We start from the raw sequence: 13,886 nt of genomic DNA on the forward strand, positions 1-13,886 counted from the left end.
GATACAGCAGTGGGAATTTGAACTACAGTTAAGGAATGGTGTGAAGTCAAGTGTAGGAGAGTAGGAGCTATGGGAAGTAGTGAAATGAGGGAGAAATTGGCAGCCCCAGGCCAGACTGCAGAGATCCTGCAAAAGCAAGCAGGAAAGTTTGGGGTTCTTCTATGGGAGCAGCGGGAAATGGTGGCATCTCTGGATTTGAGTGAGTAGTGGCAGGTCAGAAACAGGAATGGAAGTGACTCCAGTGCTACTTAATCACTGGGAGAAATTGAAGAATAGTATTAATAATGATTTATATTAATATAACAATTATAGAAAATTAATAATAATACAATTATATTATTAATAATTATATAGTGACGGTATATTAATTATTATTGACATCTTGTTTTTGAGTTTAGGTCTTGAATGGCTTAGTAGAGAATAAATGTCAGTAGACTATCAGGGTAGGAACCTGGATCCCAAAAGATTGAAGGGATTGAGTTAGTACAAGAAATTAATGTAGATTATTGTAGGTGACTTTCTTAAGAATGTAGGTGTGCTAGACAAGGCATCTGGCTTGTGATCCCACCACTCATGAGGCTGAATAGATCAGGGTTAATGTGAACTAGACACAGAAACCTGGCATCAAAAATAAGTAAGAACTTGGGTATATCTTTTATTTATATTTCTAGTCAGTGAATGGTTCTCTAGAATGTATCCTGTAGACATTCATCTGAATGAACATCTTATGACTGAAGTTGTTTTTTTCAATGTTATTAGATTAATTCAAAAAAGGAAGCTAGTGGTTCACAGAAGAAATCACAAGACAAGGGCCCCAAACCAGGGTCAGTGAAGAAGGAGAAGGCAGTGAAGTCAGAGGAAGGTAAGGACGGTTTGTGAGAGTTTTGTCATTTATCAGGAACAATGCTGTGTGGAGGTGGGTGTGCCCTGGGGTGTGCCCAAACAAGGGAAGCCTGATAACCTTTGATCCTTTGACCTTTCTGCAGCAAAGGGTGGAGTCAGCTTAGGTGATTACAGCTGACCCGGGTGCCTGTTTTCCTTCTTTGCTTCCCATTCAAAGCTGGGTGTTCAGTGTGCCTCGTGTTAGAGTCTTTGCTGGACTGGCAGGCTTGTTACCTGGTCCTGGTGCTGGACTGGCACACTTGTTACCTGGTCCTGGTGCTGTTGCAGAGAGCAGCCAGAGAAAGTACAGGTGTCAGTTTTCCTGTTCAGACTTCTTGAGAGTCTCAGAAGCAATGGAGGCATTGTCATGTTTGTGAATTTGAAGCGTGTGTCACCTTTGAAATCAGGAGGAAATGCCATTGTTCAATGATCTCTTTAATGAAATCATTGAACTTCCTTATCTAATAACTAGAATTTTTAGGACAAAAGCCTGGGTTCTGGTAACACCAGTTAACGGCTCAGCCAAATTCCGAGTATTTTCTTGGGAAGAGATACTGAGTGACGCCATGTTCACTTCACAGTTCTGACACAAGCTTTCGGATTAAACAGAGGGAGAACTGGGACAAGCGGCGTGCAGTCCTCGTCAGTGGTTCTTGCCCATCCTTGTCCTGGGTCTTGAGGGGTCTGTCTGGTTTTTACAGATGGTCACTTCTGTTCCTTGTTGCAGCCCTGCTTGTATGGATAACTACCCTCCTGGGAGGGGAACTATCGTGTGATGTTTTATTCTTCCTGGAATCCAAAGGTCTGGGATCATTCAGAGATTCACCAGTCTGACCAAGAATAATTTTAACAAAGAGGCTTTTTATTTAGATCCTAGGCGGCTAGGGCTGCAACTGGGATGCAGGATTCCCAGGATGTAGCATCAAGTCCCAAAGAGTCAGGGGTTTATAAAGGCAAAGAAGCATGCGGTTGCATTCCATTTATGTGCAGGCATGCATCCTGCAGTCAGAAGGTTACGTTGTGTTTAAGTGCGGTCCCAAGCCCTTAGCAAAAAATAAGTCAAGCAGGAGTCCTGGTTATCTTGATCAAGCAGCTTTGTTTACAGAGGTGGAAGCAGTAGTTAACATTGTGACCATTTTCTTGAGTAAACAACAGTTTCATTAAAATTGTACAAGCCAGGATGCCCCTTAACTTGCCTTAGCATTCCAGGAAGCATCCCTCTTTAGCCCAGTGAGGCTTTTAGGTTAGAGGGAATTTTGTCTTACAGACTTCTTGAGCACAGTAATTTAAACTTGAAACATAATGTTAGCCATCAGTGAAAGTTTAGAAAACAGCCTAATCCTGGTGCCTTCAGCCTGGGGAATGAAATAGGCTTTGTTATTGCGTTTAGTACATGTTTCTATGTTTCATCAGTCTGTCCGCCAAACTATGACAACTGTCCTCAATGTGGTTCTGACAGGCAGGGAACTGTGTGGCCTCGTCTTATAGACGGTGCTGAAAAAAATGTTCAATGAATGAGTGTTTTGATAGGAAGTAAAATTTTCCCCCCCCAAAACAGGGCTTCTCTGTGTAGCCTTGTCTGTTCTGAAACTCACGCTGTAGCCCAGACTGGCCTCAGACTCAGATATCTGCCTGCCTCTTCCTCTGCCTTCCAAGTGCTAGGATTAAAGGTGTGTGCCACTACAGCCAGAGGAGTGGAAGGAATAGAGTCTAGTTGGGGAAAACTTGGATTCACCAATTGAACAGTTCCAAACCCTAGGTTCTGAAGACCCCTGCCAGTGTGCTCAGGCGATTATGGAGAGAAGTTGCTGGCTGTAACTTACCCAGTTACCTCATTATTTGGCTGTAGCTTGACTAGTTAACTTAGGTCCAGGCCCATCAGGTCTTCCTGCTGCCCACCAAAGCTGGTTTCTATGACTAAACTCTGATGGGTGGGTTGTTTGGGCGGGGTGTAGCGCCTCACCAAATCCACAGCTTCCTACAGAGTTTTCCTCCCTTCTAAAGTCATGCTTTTTCCCTCTTTCCCAGGGCAACTTGTGCAGGTGGAAGAGAAAGGGCAAGGCTCGGTGCCTTGGTCAGTCTATGGTGTCTACATCCAGGCAGCAGGGGGCCCTTTGGCTTTTCTGGTCATCATGGTCCTTTTCATGCTGAATGTGGGCAGCACTGCCTTCAGCACTTGGTGGTTGAGCTACTGGATCAAGCAAGGAAGTGGGGTGAGATTACTCGTTACTGAGACTTCTGTGTCTGAAAATGCCCCTGACTGTTCTTAGGGCTCTCCCGTAGTTTCCACTAAAGAGAAACATTAGAAACGTCGTACGAGAGCCCAGTAATCTGTCTGACTTTGTTTTGTGTATCAGTAAAAAGACAGTTTGAAGGAGAGAAAGCAGTGAGCAGGGATGTGCGCAAATTGGGGAAAGGATGCTTAATGTAGTCTCACAGAATAAAAAAAAGCCCCTGGCTACCCCAGGGTCTGTCGAACTAGTCAGTAAGTAGAACAGCTATGTACAGTAGGCAGGTTCTTTGTGTTTGCCATGACCAGGTCCTAGGTCATTCCCTGTGTTTCTGTCCTTGAGCTGAAAATGACCTAGGTGTCTCAGGAATCTTACCCCATGGTACCTTACCTCCAAACAGAACACTACAGTATTTCAAGGAAACAGAAGCTCTGTGAGTGACAGCATGAAGGACAATCCGTACATGCAGTACTATGCCAGCATCTACGCCCTCTCCATGGCAGTCATGCTGATCTTGAAAGCCATTCGAGGAGTTGTCTTTGTCAAGGTATACCAGTGGGTGGTGTACCCCTCCCCAAATCATGTGAACGGCTTGGTGTGGCATTTGTATGCAGTTGGGTGGCCCTGATGAAATCACTCGGACCCTGTTAGTCACCTATGTCTTCTGACCATTTGTACTGACCCCAGTGTTGGGAATGGGTGTCCTGAAAAGTGGTCACCTGCATTAGGAGGAATTGGGCCTTCCTTGAGTACCCAGGTCTCTGGGCCATGATCATTTTGTCTCTGCTCCCCAGGGCACACTGAGAGCCTCCTCCCGGCTCCATGATGAACTTTTCCGAAGGATCCTTAGGAGTCCCATGAAGTTTTTTGACACCACCCCAACAGGAAGGATTCTCAACAGGTTTTCCAAAGACATGGATGAAGGTATCTCTTACTGGTCCTTTCTTTCCTGCTCTGGAGTCCAACAGTGCTCACTGCCTCCTGCCTTCCTGGGTGCCACCCACGCCTACCCTCCCCCAAATAAAAAGAACGTGCAGCTTTGTGCTCCTGCAAGTGAAACCAGAGTTCTGGCGTCTGCACCAGGGATGTTTTGAGTTCTCATTCTGCCTATCTGACCTGAACATAAAGTCAGAGGGTCAAGTTAGCAGAGGGGCTTTGGAAGGGTGGTCTTCAATCCCAGAATGCAGCTGCAGCTTCTGATGAGCTTTCTGCATGCAACATGGGCTACACTGCACCAGATCTCAAAGTTTTCCATCATCCAGAGTGTAGTATTGCCTCCTGACCTTCACTCTGGGATGGCAGTGCAGCAAACAACAGCGTGTGTTTTATGTACCTTGTCTTAATCCACACACAGCTGTAAGGCATTTATTGGGTACCCATCAAGTACCCAAGACAGTTATATCCAGAAAGGCTAAGTTATTTGCCCAAGATTAAACAGCTGTTTGGTGGCCAAGTTGGGAATTGGGCTCAGATCTTTTCACTTCAGAGTTAGTGTTTTTATCTGCTGCATGGTGGTCAGCTCCATAGGAGGACCTTGTTTCAGGACTCAGTAGGCCAGTGTAAGGCTTTGGCAAGAAGCCAAAGGAACCAGGAACAAACCCAGTACCAGAACTGGTGCATGACATGTTTCTGCTTCTGCACACATGTAGTCACACTGTGCACATTTACACATGTACACTTAGACATGCACACCTGTGCGCACACACATTGCATGCATGCACATACAAATGCACACACACACACACACACAAGCAGATAGACAAAAGAACTAGAACTGTTCAGTCCTTGCACTGGAGTCTGTGGCAAAAGAATTTTGAGTTTGCGGCCATCTTGAGCTTTATATTAAGACCCTTTCTCAAGAAGAAGGAAAGAAAAACAGCAGTGCTTGTGACATAGCTGTGTCTTCGTGAAAATGCCTCTGCCCGAAGAAAGGGGTGTAGGGAGAGTAGCCCAAAAGACTTGAAGATGTTGCTGTTGAAGGTTCTGTACACTTTTTTGAATCTTATATATGTTTAAACTTTTCTTGTGTTGGTAAGAACATAGACGATCATTGTTTTCCTTTTTACATGTTTATTTTCCAAGTATTTTACATACACATAAAATACTTTGTAGAGGGGAGAGTTTAGCAGGGGTAGGAAAAGGTAAACCAGAACAGGATAATGGAAAAGACCACTCAAACAAGGAAATGACAGCAACTGGGATTATTTTTCTTTGATAAAACTGTTAAAAGTTTTTATCACAGACCTTGGAAATTTCATGGGGCCTTATTATTTTTTTAAAACAATTTAGTTCCATTTTTCTTGCTCATGGGTCCCAAGAGTCTGAAACTTGTTTTCTCATGGTCTCTGCAGTGGATGTGCGCCTGCCGTTCCAGGCCGAGATGTTCATCCAGAACGTGATCCTGGTGTTCTTCTGTGTCGGGATGATCGCAGGAGTCTTCCCGTGGTTCCTCGTGTCAGTGGGGCCTCTGCTCATCCTCTTCTCAGCTCTGCACATGGTCTCCAGGTAAACAGGACGTACGCAGGGCCAGTTCTGCACATGGTCTCCAGGTAAACAGGACGTACGCAGGGCCAGTTCTGCACATGGTCTCCAGGTAAACAGGATGCATGCAGGGCCAGCTCTGCACATGGTCTCCAGGTAAACAGGACGTACGCAGGGCCAGCTCTGCACATGGTCTCCAGGTAAACAGGACGTACGCAGGGCCAGTTCTGCACATGGTCTCCAGGTAAACAGGATGCATGCAGGGCCAGTTCTGCACATGGTCTCCAGGTGAACAGGATGCATGCAGGGCCAGTTCTGCACATGGTCTCCAGGTGAACAGGACGTATGCAGGGCCAGTTCTGCACATGGTCTCCAGGTGAACAGGACATATGCAGGGCCAGTTCTGCACAGTCTCCAGGTGAACAGGACGTATATAGCAGGGCCAGAGAGAAGGCCGTGGTTGCTCGTTTCCTGCCATGACACAGAACCTGTTCTCTTGCAGGGTCCTGATTCGTGAGCTGAAGCGCCTGGACAATATCACACAGTCTCCTTTCCTCTCACACATCACGTCCAGCATACAGGGCCTCGCTACTATCCATGCCTATAACAAAGGGCAGGAATTTCTACACAGGTTAGTGTTGGTTGGGGCCGAAGGCTTTGAAGGGGAACTGGTATCTCAACTGTTAGAGTTGCCGTGAGAGGCCATTCAAAGCCAGAGCTTGGGATCAGAAAACTCATCCCAAAAGGCCTTATTGGTATAACCCAACTGTCTCTGATTAAAACTCAGCCACTTGGTAAGACCTTTTCTGAGAAAATGAGACGACAGAAACACAGACCAGGACCAATGCGGATATATGACATGCTGGCCTTTTAGGATGTGTGTGTGTACAATTAGATATCTCTGAAAGGTTATGCAAGTAACAGTAGCTGTCTTTGGAAAGAGGAACTGGGTACTTAGAGGTTGGTAAGAAAAAGACTGACATTTTTGTCATGACTCTTTTAAAACTTGAGGGGCATGTATAGCTTGTCTAGCAGTTGCTATACAAGCATGAGGATTGGGTTGAGATCCCTTGGACCCATGTAATTGACAGATGGGCCACCTGTAATCTGAGCCTTAAAAGGCTAAGACAGAAGATCCCAGAGTGAGCTTGTGAGGTTGACTAGCCATGTCAACACACTCTAGGTTTGATTGAGGGACCCTGCCTCATTAAGGTGAAAGAATGATCAAGGAAGATTCCTCAAGGCTCCACAGGCACACGTGTGCACACACGTGCACATATGCACATACATGTATTGGAGGAGGTCACTAGTTAGTTCCTGGTCGCTTAGCCCCAAAACAATCACACAGAAATTGTATTAATTAAATTACTGCTTGGCCCATTAGCTCTAGCTTCTTATTGGCTAACTCAGACATATTAATTTACCCATTTCTATTAATCTGTGTATTGCCATGTGGCTGTGGCTTACTGGGTAAAGTTCTGGTGTCTGTCTCCTACGGAGCTACATGGCTTCTTTGACTCTGCCCTTTTTTCTCCCAGCATTCAGTTTAGTTTTCCCCATCGAGCTCTGTTCCCCTATAGCTCTGCTATAGGCCCAAAGCAGTTCCTTTATTAACCAATGATATTCACAGCATACAGAGGGGAATCCCACATCATACATGTGCACACATGCACACAAATGCCCAGACTCTGCACACAGACATGTGAAAAAAAACCTCTCTCTTGTGTGTGTGTGTGCACATGCACTTGTACTTGTGTGTATATTGCGTATTAAAAATTAAGTCATTTTTCATGAAAATAGTAGAGGAAAATAGATTAGGGAAAATTACTCTGAGTGGCTTAGAAAAAGCCTTCCTAATTTAAGATAATGAACTGTACGAGTGTTTTCATGGGAGGAGTGGTACAATGTTAATGTCTGGAATTCTACATTTTCTGTTCTTTCTTCTTATTGCATTTTTTTCTGAAGATTTTGTATTTTACTGCAAGGAGAAAAGTGATTTTTTTTTTTAAAAGCCAAACACATGTGCCTAACAGAACTTCCTCTCTAGAGCTCTGCTTACCTGTGGTGTTGAGCCTCCTTGTGATTGCGGGGCCTTGTGCCCTCTTTGGTGGATACTGCCTGTCCCCCTCCTGCCTGGCTTCAGCTCACTGCTTCTTGGCTCTGTGGCCTTGGGAAACAGTTTCCTGTTAGTAGCATGTTCGCAAACTCAGCATTGATCCTACAGTCGCTCTGAGAGTTTCCTTTTCCTGACCTTGGACTACTCTGCTGATTGCTTTTGAAACCTTTTATTTTGAGGAAATGACCCCTGCCCTAAAACATTTCTCTAAAGTTCAGCACAGACCTTTGGATTTGGCCTCTCTGCCCATGCCTCTCATGTAGTAGATGTTTTCCTTCATGTATGCTGATGCTTTTAATGTTCTTTGTGTGTGTGTGTGTGTGTCCATGCTTGTGCGTGTGTGTATGTGTGTGTGTGCGCGTGTCCATGTCTGTGTGTGTGTGTGTGTGTGTTGTGTTTGAATGAGTTTACTTGGTGTGTGTACAGGAGTTCTTGGAGGCCAGAAGAGGGCATCAGGTCCTCTGGAGCTGTGTGTAGTTACACATGGTTGTGAGCTGCCTTGTGGGTATTGAGAACCAAACCAGTTCCTCTGCAAGAGCAGTCCACAGAGCCATCTCTCCAGCCCCTAGTTTTTTACTTTTTAAGTCATGGTCTCATTATGTTCTCTGGTCTGGAACTCCCTATTTAGACTAAGTTGACCTCAAACTCACAAAGATCCACGTGCTATCACTTTCTAAATGCTGGGATTAACAACAGCACCCCCACACCTGCCCCCCCCCAACATCCTCAATGTGAGTTTCTTTGTTTCTCAAAGGGTAACTAGCATTAGAACACCCATGTCCTCTTCTGTGAGCCTGTGTTGCTGAAACTTGCAGGTCATTCTTTTGACTGAAGACCAGAAACTACTTGCCCTGCACTCTGAAGTGTCAAGCCACCACTAAGGTGGTAAATCAGATTATGTGGTATTTTATTCGCCCTTTTGTTGTTCTCTTTCTTCACCACAGGTATCAGGAGCTACTGGATGACAACCAAGCTCCTTTTTTCTTGTTCACTTGCGCAATGAGGTGGCTGGCAGTGCGGCTGGATCTCATCAGCATTGCCCTGATCACCACTACTGGGCTGATGATTGTCCTCATGCATGGGCAGATTCCTCCAGCCTACGCCGGCCTTGCCATCTCCTATGCCGTGCAGGTCAGAGACTGGGCTGGAAGTGGATAGAATTGAGAATTAAAACAATCTGCTATATATATTAATGAAATACATGTGTTTGTTTGTTTTGAGATAGGGTTTCTCTGTGTAGTCCTGGTTGTCCTAGAACTCACTCTGCAGACTGCTCCGGCCGCAAACTCAGAAATCCACCTGCGTCAGTTTCTTGAGTGCTGAGTTAAAAGGTGTATGCCATATTGCCTGGCAGAACTATATGCCTTCAACCCCAGAAGTTGGTGGGCAGAAATAGCTGATCGCTATGATTTGAGGCCAGCCTTGTCTACATAGCGAGTTCCAGGACAGTCAAATAGAACCCTGCCTCAAAAAAGGGAGGGGGACATACATGTTATCTTCATAAAGAAACATTTAAAAGTGATTTCGTCTCATCTCTGGCATCTTCTGGTTTTCTGAGTGTATGCCATCCCCCTTTTGCTGTTTACATCTACTCTCTGTTTAGACTTTTGCTGTTCCCAGTATTACAGGCACAAACCTTCTCATCACTAGTGATGGTTAAAGGTCCTCAGATAGCTCAAGATAAATTTGAGAATTTGACTACTGACTATTTAAAGATATTTTGACATCAAGTGCACACAAGTAATTTCTATTAAATTTTGAAAGTGGTATTGGAATTGTATTTTTTAGAGTTGTTTTATTTTAGAAGACACTTAAAGATGCCGTGGTAGAATATGGGGACTCTGCTTCCACGTAGTCTGGGGGGTAGAACCGAGGAGTGACAGAGTGTACGTGAGCAACACTGGCGGTTGTTTACTAAAATAGAGTTTGGTACACGGGTTTTTATTACACTGCTGTACTCTTGTGTCATTCTGGCTTCTTTTTCATATTGTAAAGAGAAAAATGAGGCAAATGAGCTCAAAGAACTGTGTCTTCATGGATGCCCCGGTGTCGCCCGTGTGTCCTGTAGTAAGCAGTGTGAGGGGCACGGCTTGTGCACTGTCTTTCCTCATAGTGTTGTCAGTCGTTGCTCACAGGTTGAAATTTCCATTTGTTCTGGTTGCCACAAACAGGGTGAGGTCAAATAGATGGTTCAGAAGTTACACTGCTTCAGACCTGTGTTACTGGAAAGAAAATGGATGGCTAGACGGCGTTTGGCTTCGAGAGTGTATGCACTAAGCACTGTATTTGATGAGGGTAGTGATGTGGTATTAAGTGCAGGAAAAGGCCTGGGCCCGAAACCTCACGCTGCATGTGTGAGCTCTGGCTATTCTGTGTGTCATGGCCCTGCCTGTGTAGGAAGTTCTCTATTGTTGCCTGACCTGTACCAATACACTTTCTCTTGGTTTTTGTTTTCCATTTTCAGTTAACAGGATTGTTCCAGTTTACAGTTAGACTGGCATCCGAGACAGAAGCCCGATTCACTTCAGTGGAGAGGATCAACCACTACATAAAGGTCAGGATGAGGAGGCCCCTTCTGGGGTCCTTTTTCCTTCCGTCATGGACGGTGGGTGAAGAGGAGCCTTACGTTCTCCCCCTGCCTCACCTCACTTAAGAGGATTAGTAGTCTCAACAGTATGTTTGGGAATAGAAAAGGGAATACCATAAAAGTATCCAAATAGACTGATAAATTACAGCATTTCTCTGTTCTCATTCCTTCTATTTCCCCACATATCCCTTCCCACTCTCCCTCAAGTTCATGGTATCTTTTTTCACCAGTTTTAGTTTTATGCATATACATGTTTGTATATCCATACACATTCCCAAATATAGCCTGTTGAGTTATATAATGTACTTCATATCTGATTTTAGGACTGACTGTCTTTCACTGGAAAACCAATTGGCGTGCTCTTCCCTGGGGAAGGCCACCTGTCACACTCTCAGCTTCCCTCCATTGCCTCTAGTTCTTTGGAGGGTGGAGACTTCTGGGCTTTCCCCTGTGCAGTTTGGCATGTTCACTGGTGTCCTCCTTGTTCAACTCATGTTTCGGGAGTCATGTTGGTGAGACTTTATGGGCATGGCTTCTGATGTTTCTGGGAGACACAGTCTTACAGCAAAGTCCCTGATCCTCTGGCTCTTACAGTTTCTGCCCTCTCTTCCACAGTGTCCCTTTGGTAGGGATGTTTTGTAGATATGCCCATTGGGACTGGTCCTCAGGGAGGTGGCACTCAGGTCAGTTTCAGTTCCGGGGCCTCAGGGCCCTGTTTCTGAAGTGCACACTATACATCATCTTACTTCTTAGTCTGGCCTAGTTGTCCTTGGCCAAGGATGGCCACCAGGGTCCCTTGCTGAGCCTTTGGCAGAGATTGGCATGGGTCTCATCTCTGGAGACGAATGTCCTTGGTCTGAGATCGGAGCCAGGCTCTGTGGCTGTGAAGCTGCATAGTGAATTCTCATCTGTTTAGGAACTAATATGTTTGACTGTTACTGAGAATGCTAGTTCTTCCTCTCAGTTTTGTGTTTTGTATCTTGCTGGTGTCTTTCCTGCAATTCTGAATGTGATATATGTAAAAAGAGGCATTGTAGGTGCTAGTGAGGATTTTTAGGATTTGCTCCTTTTTCAAGATCCCCAATTTTGTAAACTGCCCTGAGAACCACAGCATTTCTACTGTTGCTCTTGGTGAAGAAAGCATTTTATGTTCTAAATAACTGATGTGCAGGCAGTTTTGAAGAACTCTTTTACTTGAAAACTTCATGTTCTAGCAGTGATGTGTATCTTAACTGTTGTAAGGAACTTCATTAGTTATTAAAAGATATTGTTTACTTACTATTCTTTTGATATAGAGTCTTCCTGTGTAGCTCAGGCTAGCTTGAGGCCATGATGCTCATGCCTTAGCCTTCCAAGTGTGGGCTTACACCATCATACCTGGCTTCCTTAGGAGATTTTTTAACATATATTCATTTCTTTATTTGTCTATCCATTCATTTATATGTTTTTGTGTGTTTGTATATATGTGTGGTGTGCATGCCACAGTGCACATGCAGAAGTCAGAGGATAGACAACGTGGGAACTGGTCTCTTTTTCTACTGTGTGGGTTCCAGGGTTCCGACTGAGATTGTCGAGCTTTGCCAAACCATCTTGCTGGCCACTCTTTCATCTTTTTCCTTTCTTTTCTTTTCCTCCCTCTCCCTCTCTCCCTCCCTCCCCCTCTCTCCCTTCCTCCCTTTCTCTCTTTCAGCAGCTATGTCTGTATTTATTGAGACAGAGGTTTTCTTTATGTAGCCTTGGCTGTCCTGGACCTCAGGGATCTGCCTGCCTTTGCCTCCAGGTGCCAGGATTAAAGGTATATGCCACCACTGCCCAGCTTTAGCAGATATTTCTCAAACATAACAAATGACTGTTCTCATAAAAAGTCCAGATAGCTATGTGATGGACCTGGTAACAGCTGTTCTTTATGTTTAGCTGGGCTTTGCCCAGTGTTGTGGTCTTTGGAGAGCATGCGTGAACAGAGTAAAATACTGCTCTTGGTGAGGCCTTTGCTGGAGAGAGCAAGATGATAGACAGCGGTGGGACAGTGGACACGCTCAAATCAGTGATTCTTTTGAAGATTGCCTTCCTGATGCCACTCCACAATATGACCCAGATGCCTGTCCCCACACAGCAGCATAGTCTTTCCAGCTTGCGGTGTCACATTCCATTCCCCACCCCAACACACACATGCACACACGCACACAAGCACGCACACACACACAAGCACACAGACACACACACACACAAGCATACACCCCAAATACTAATTTGGTGCTCTTCACCTTAACGATATGAAACCAAAGAGTGCTTGCCAGAGAATTTTTAAAACAAGAAGGTTGATGCTCTGACAGAATTACACAGGAAGCAGGATGGGTTGCCAGGGCCAGATCCATTCTGTGCCGCCTGAAGATGAGGAACTAAAACACAGAGAGGTGAAATGGCTTACATAGGTCATACTGTTGTGGTTGGCATGTTTAGGTCACACCACTGTGGGTGGCAAGCTGGAAGTGTAGTCTGTGTTCTTGGATTATATGTTCAATAAATGTTAATTACCTTATTCCAGTTTTAATGCAGGCCAGTGGTATTCAGTTAATGGAATTCAATGAATTTCAGTGAAAATGTGTTGGGGAGTGGGAAGGCCTCACGTTCCAGCCTTAGGTCTTCCCTCAGTCTGCGGCAGTGTTGTGCCAGCTGGCACTTGCAGACCGTGGCTTAGTGGCTCTGTGCCATGTCTCCGTCTTGGTTGTTAGGGTGTGAACATTTACTGTCAACATATTCTTTCATACATGGTGGCAGCTGCCTTGGCTGCTATTCATGCCCTCTTTTTACTCTCTGGTAAACTCTGCTGCCCCACAAGAATCTGAAGCACCCACTCTTTCCTCAGACTCTGTCTTTGGAAGCACCTGCAAGAATCAAGAACAAGGCTCCTCCCCCGGACTGGCCCCAGGAGGGAGAAGTAACCTTTGAGAATGCAGAAATGCGATACCGAGAAAATCTTCCGCTGGTCCTTAAGAAAGTGTCCTTCACCATCAAGCCCAAGGAGAAGATTGGCATTGTGGGGCGCACAGGGTCAGGTAAGGACTGCACTGGTCCTGGAGAAGTGTTCCAAGTCATCCACATTTAACCTTTGGTTGGCACATAGCAGTATGTCAGAGTTTGCTTTCATCCTCACAAACCAAATCCCTGGTACTCAAGTCCTTATTGTCTCGGAAACCACCATTCTGAGTTTGCCCTTGGCCTTGCTCTTAGGCACACAGTGCTTTCTCATTATATTCTCAGAACAGAGTGCCTGGAGCACATGGCAAAGGACAGTAGAAGAGAGATTACCGCAGATCAGCACTGGTGGCACCAGAACCGGTTACCGCAGACCAGGCATTGGTGGCACCAGAACCGGTTACCGTAGATCAGCACTGGTGGCACCAGAACCGGTTACCGCAGATCAGCACTGGTGGCACCAGAACCGGTTACCACAGACCAGGCATTGGTGGCACCAGAACCGGTTACCGTAGATCAGGACTAATGGCATGTTGGTGGGGCTCTTATTAGTGACTTCCTATTAACACACGTTTCTAAAAGAGTATGTTTGTTTTATACACTGGTTTTGTGG

The 13,886-nt window shown here is 45.4% G+C and overlaps 1 protein-coding gene across 3 annotated transcripts in view; it reads left to right on the top strand.

Moving 5' to 3' along the window:
- The window catches only part of Abcc5 (ATP binding cassette subfamily C member 5), an 88,281-nt gene that overhangs the window by 56,028 nt on the left and 18,367 nt on the right, over window positions 1–13,886 (top strand). For 2 of the 3 annotated variants that reach the window (XM_057763427.1, XM_057763428.1), the window contains exons 17-25: window positions 760–862; window positions 2,911–3,095; window positions 3,514–3,660; window positions 3,908–4,037; window positions 5,465–5,618; window positions 6,097–6,225; window positions 8,655–8,841; window positions 10,175–10,264; window positions 13,164–13,353. In XM_057763427.1, the coding sequence (XP_057619410.1) occupies window positions 760–862; window positions 2,911–3,095; window positions 3,514–3,660; window positions 3,908–4,037; window positions 5,465–5,618; window positions 6,097–6,225; window positions 8,655–8,841; window positions 10,175–10,264; window positions 13,164–13,353 (1,315 nt within the window). Of the gene's footprint in view, window positions 1–759; window positions 863–2,910; window positions 3,096–3,513; window positions 3,661–3,907; window positions 4,038–5,464; window positions 5,619–5,954; window positions 5,971–6,096; window positions 6,226–8,654; window positions 8,842–10,174; window positions 10,265–13,163; window positions 13,354–13,886 lie in introns of those variants that run through there. The other variant, XM_057763429.1, reaches the window with a different exon arrangement.

The sequence above is a fragment of the Chionomys nivalis genome, chromosome 3 (assembly GCF_950005125.1).
Source record: "Chionomys nivalis chromosome 3, mChiNiv1.1, whole genome shotgun sequence".
NCBI classification, from domain to species: domain Eukaryota; kingdom Metazoa; phylum Chordata; class Mammalia; order Rodentia; family Cricetidae; genus Chionomys; species Chionomys nivalis.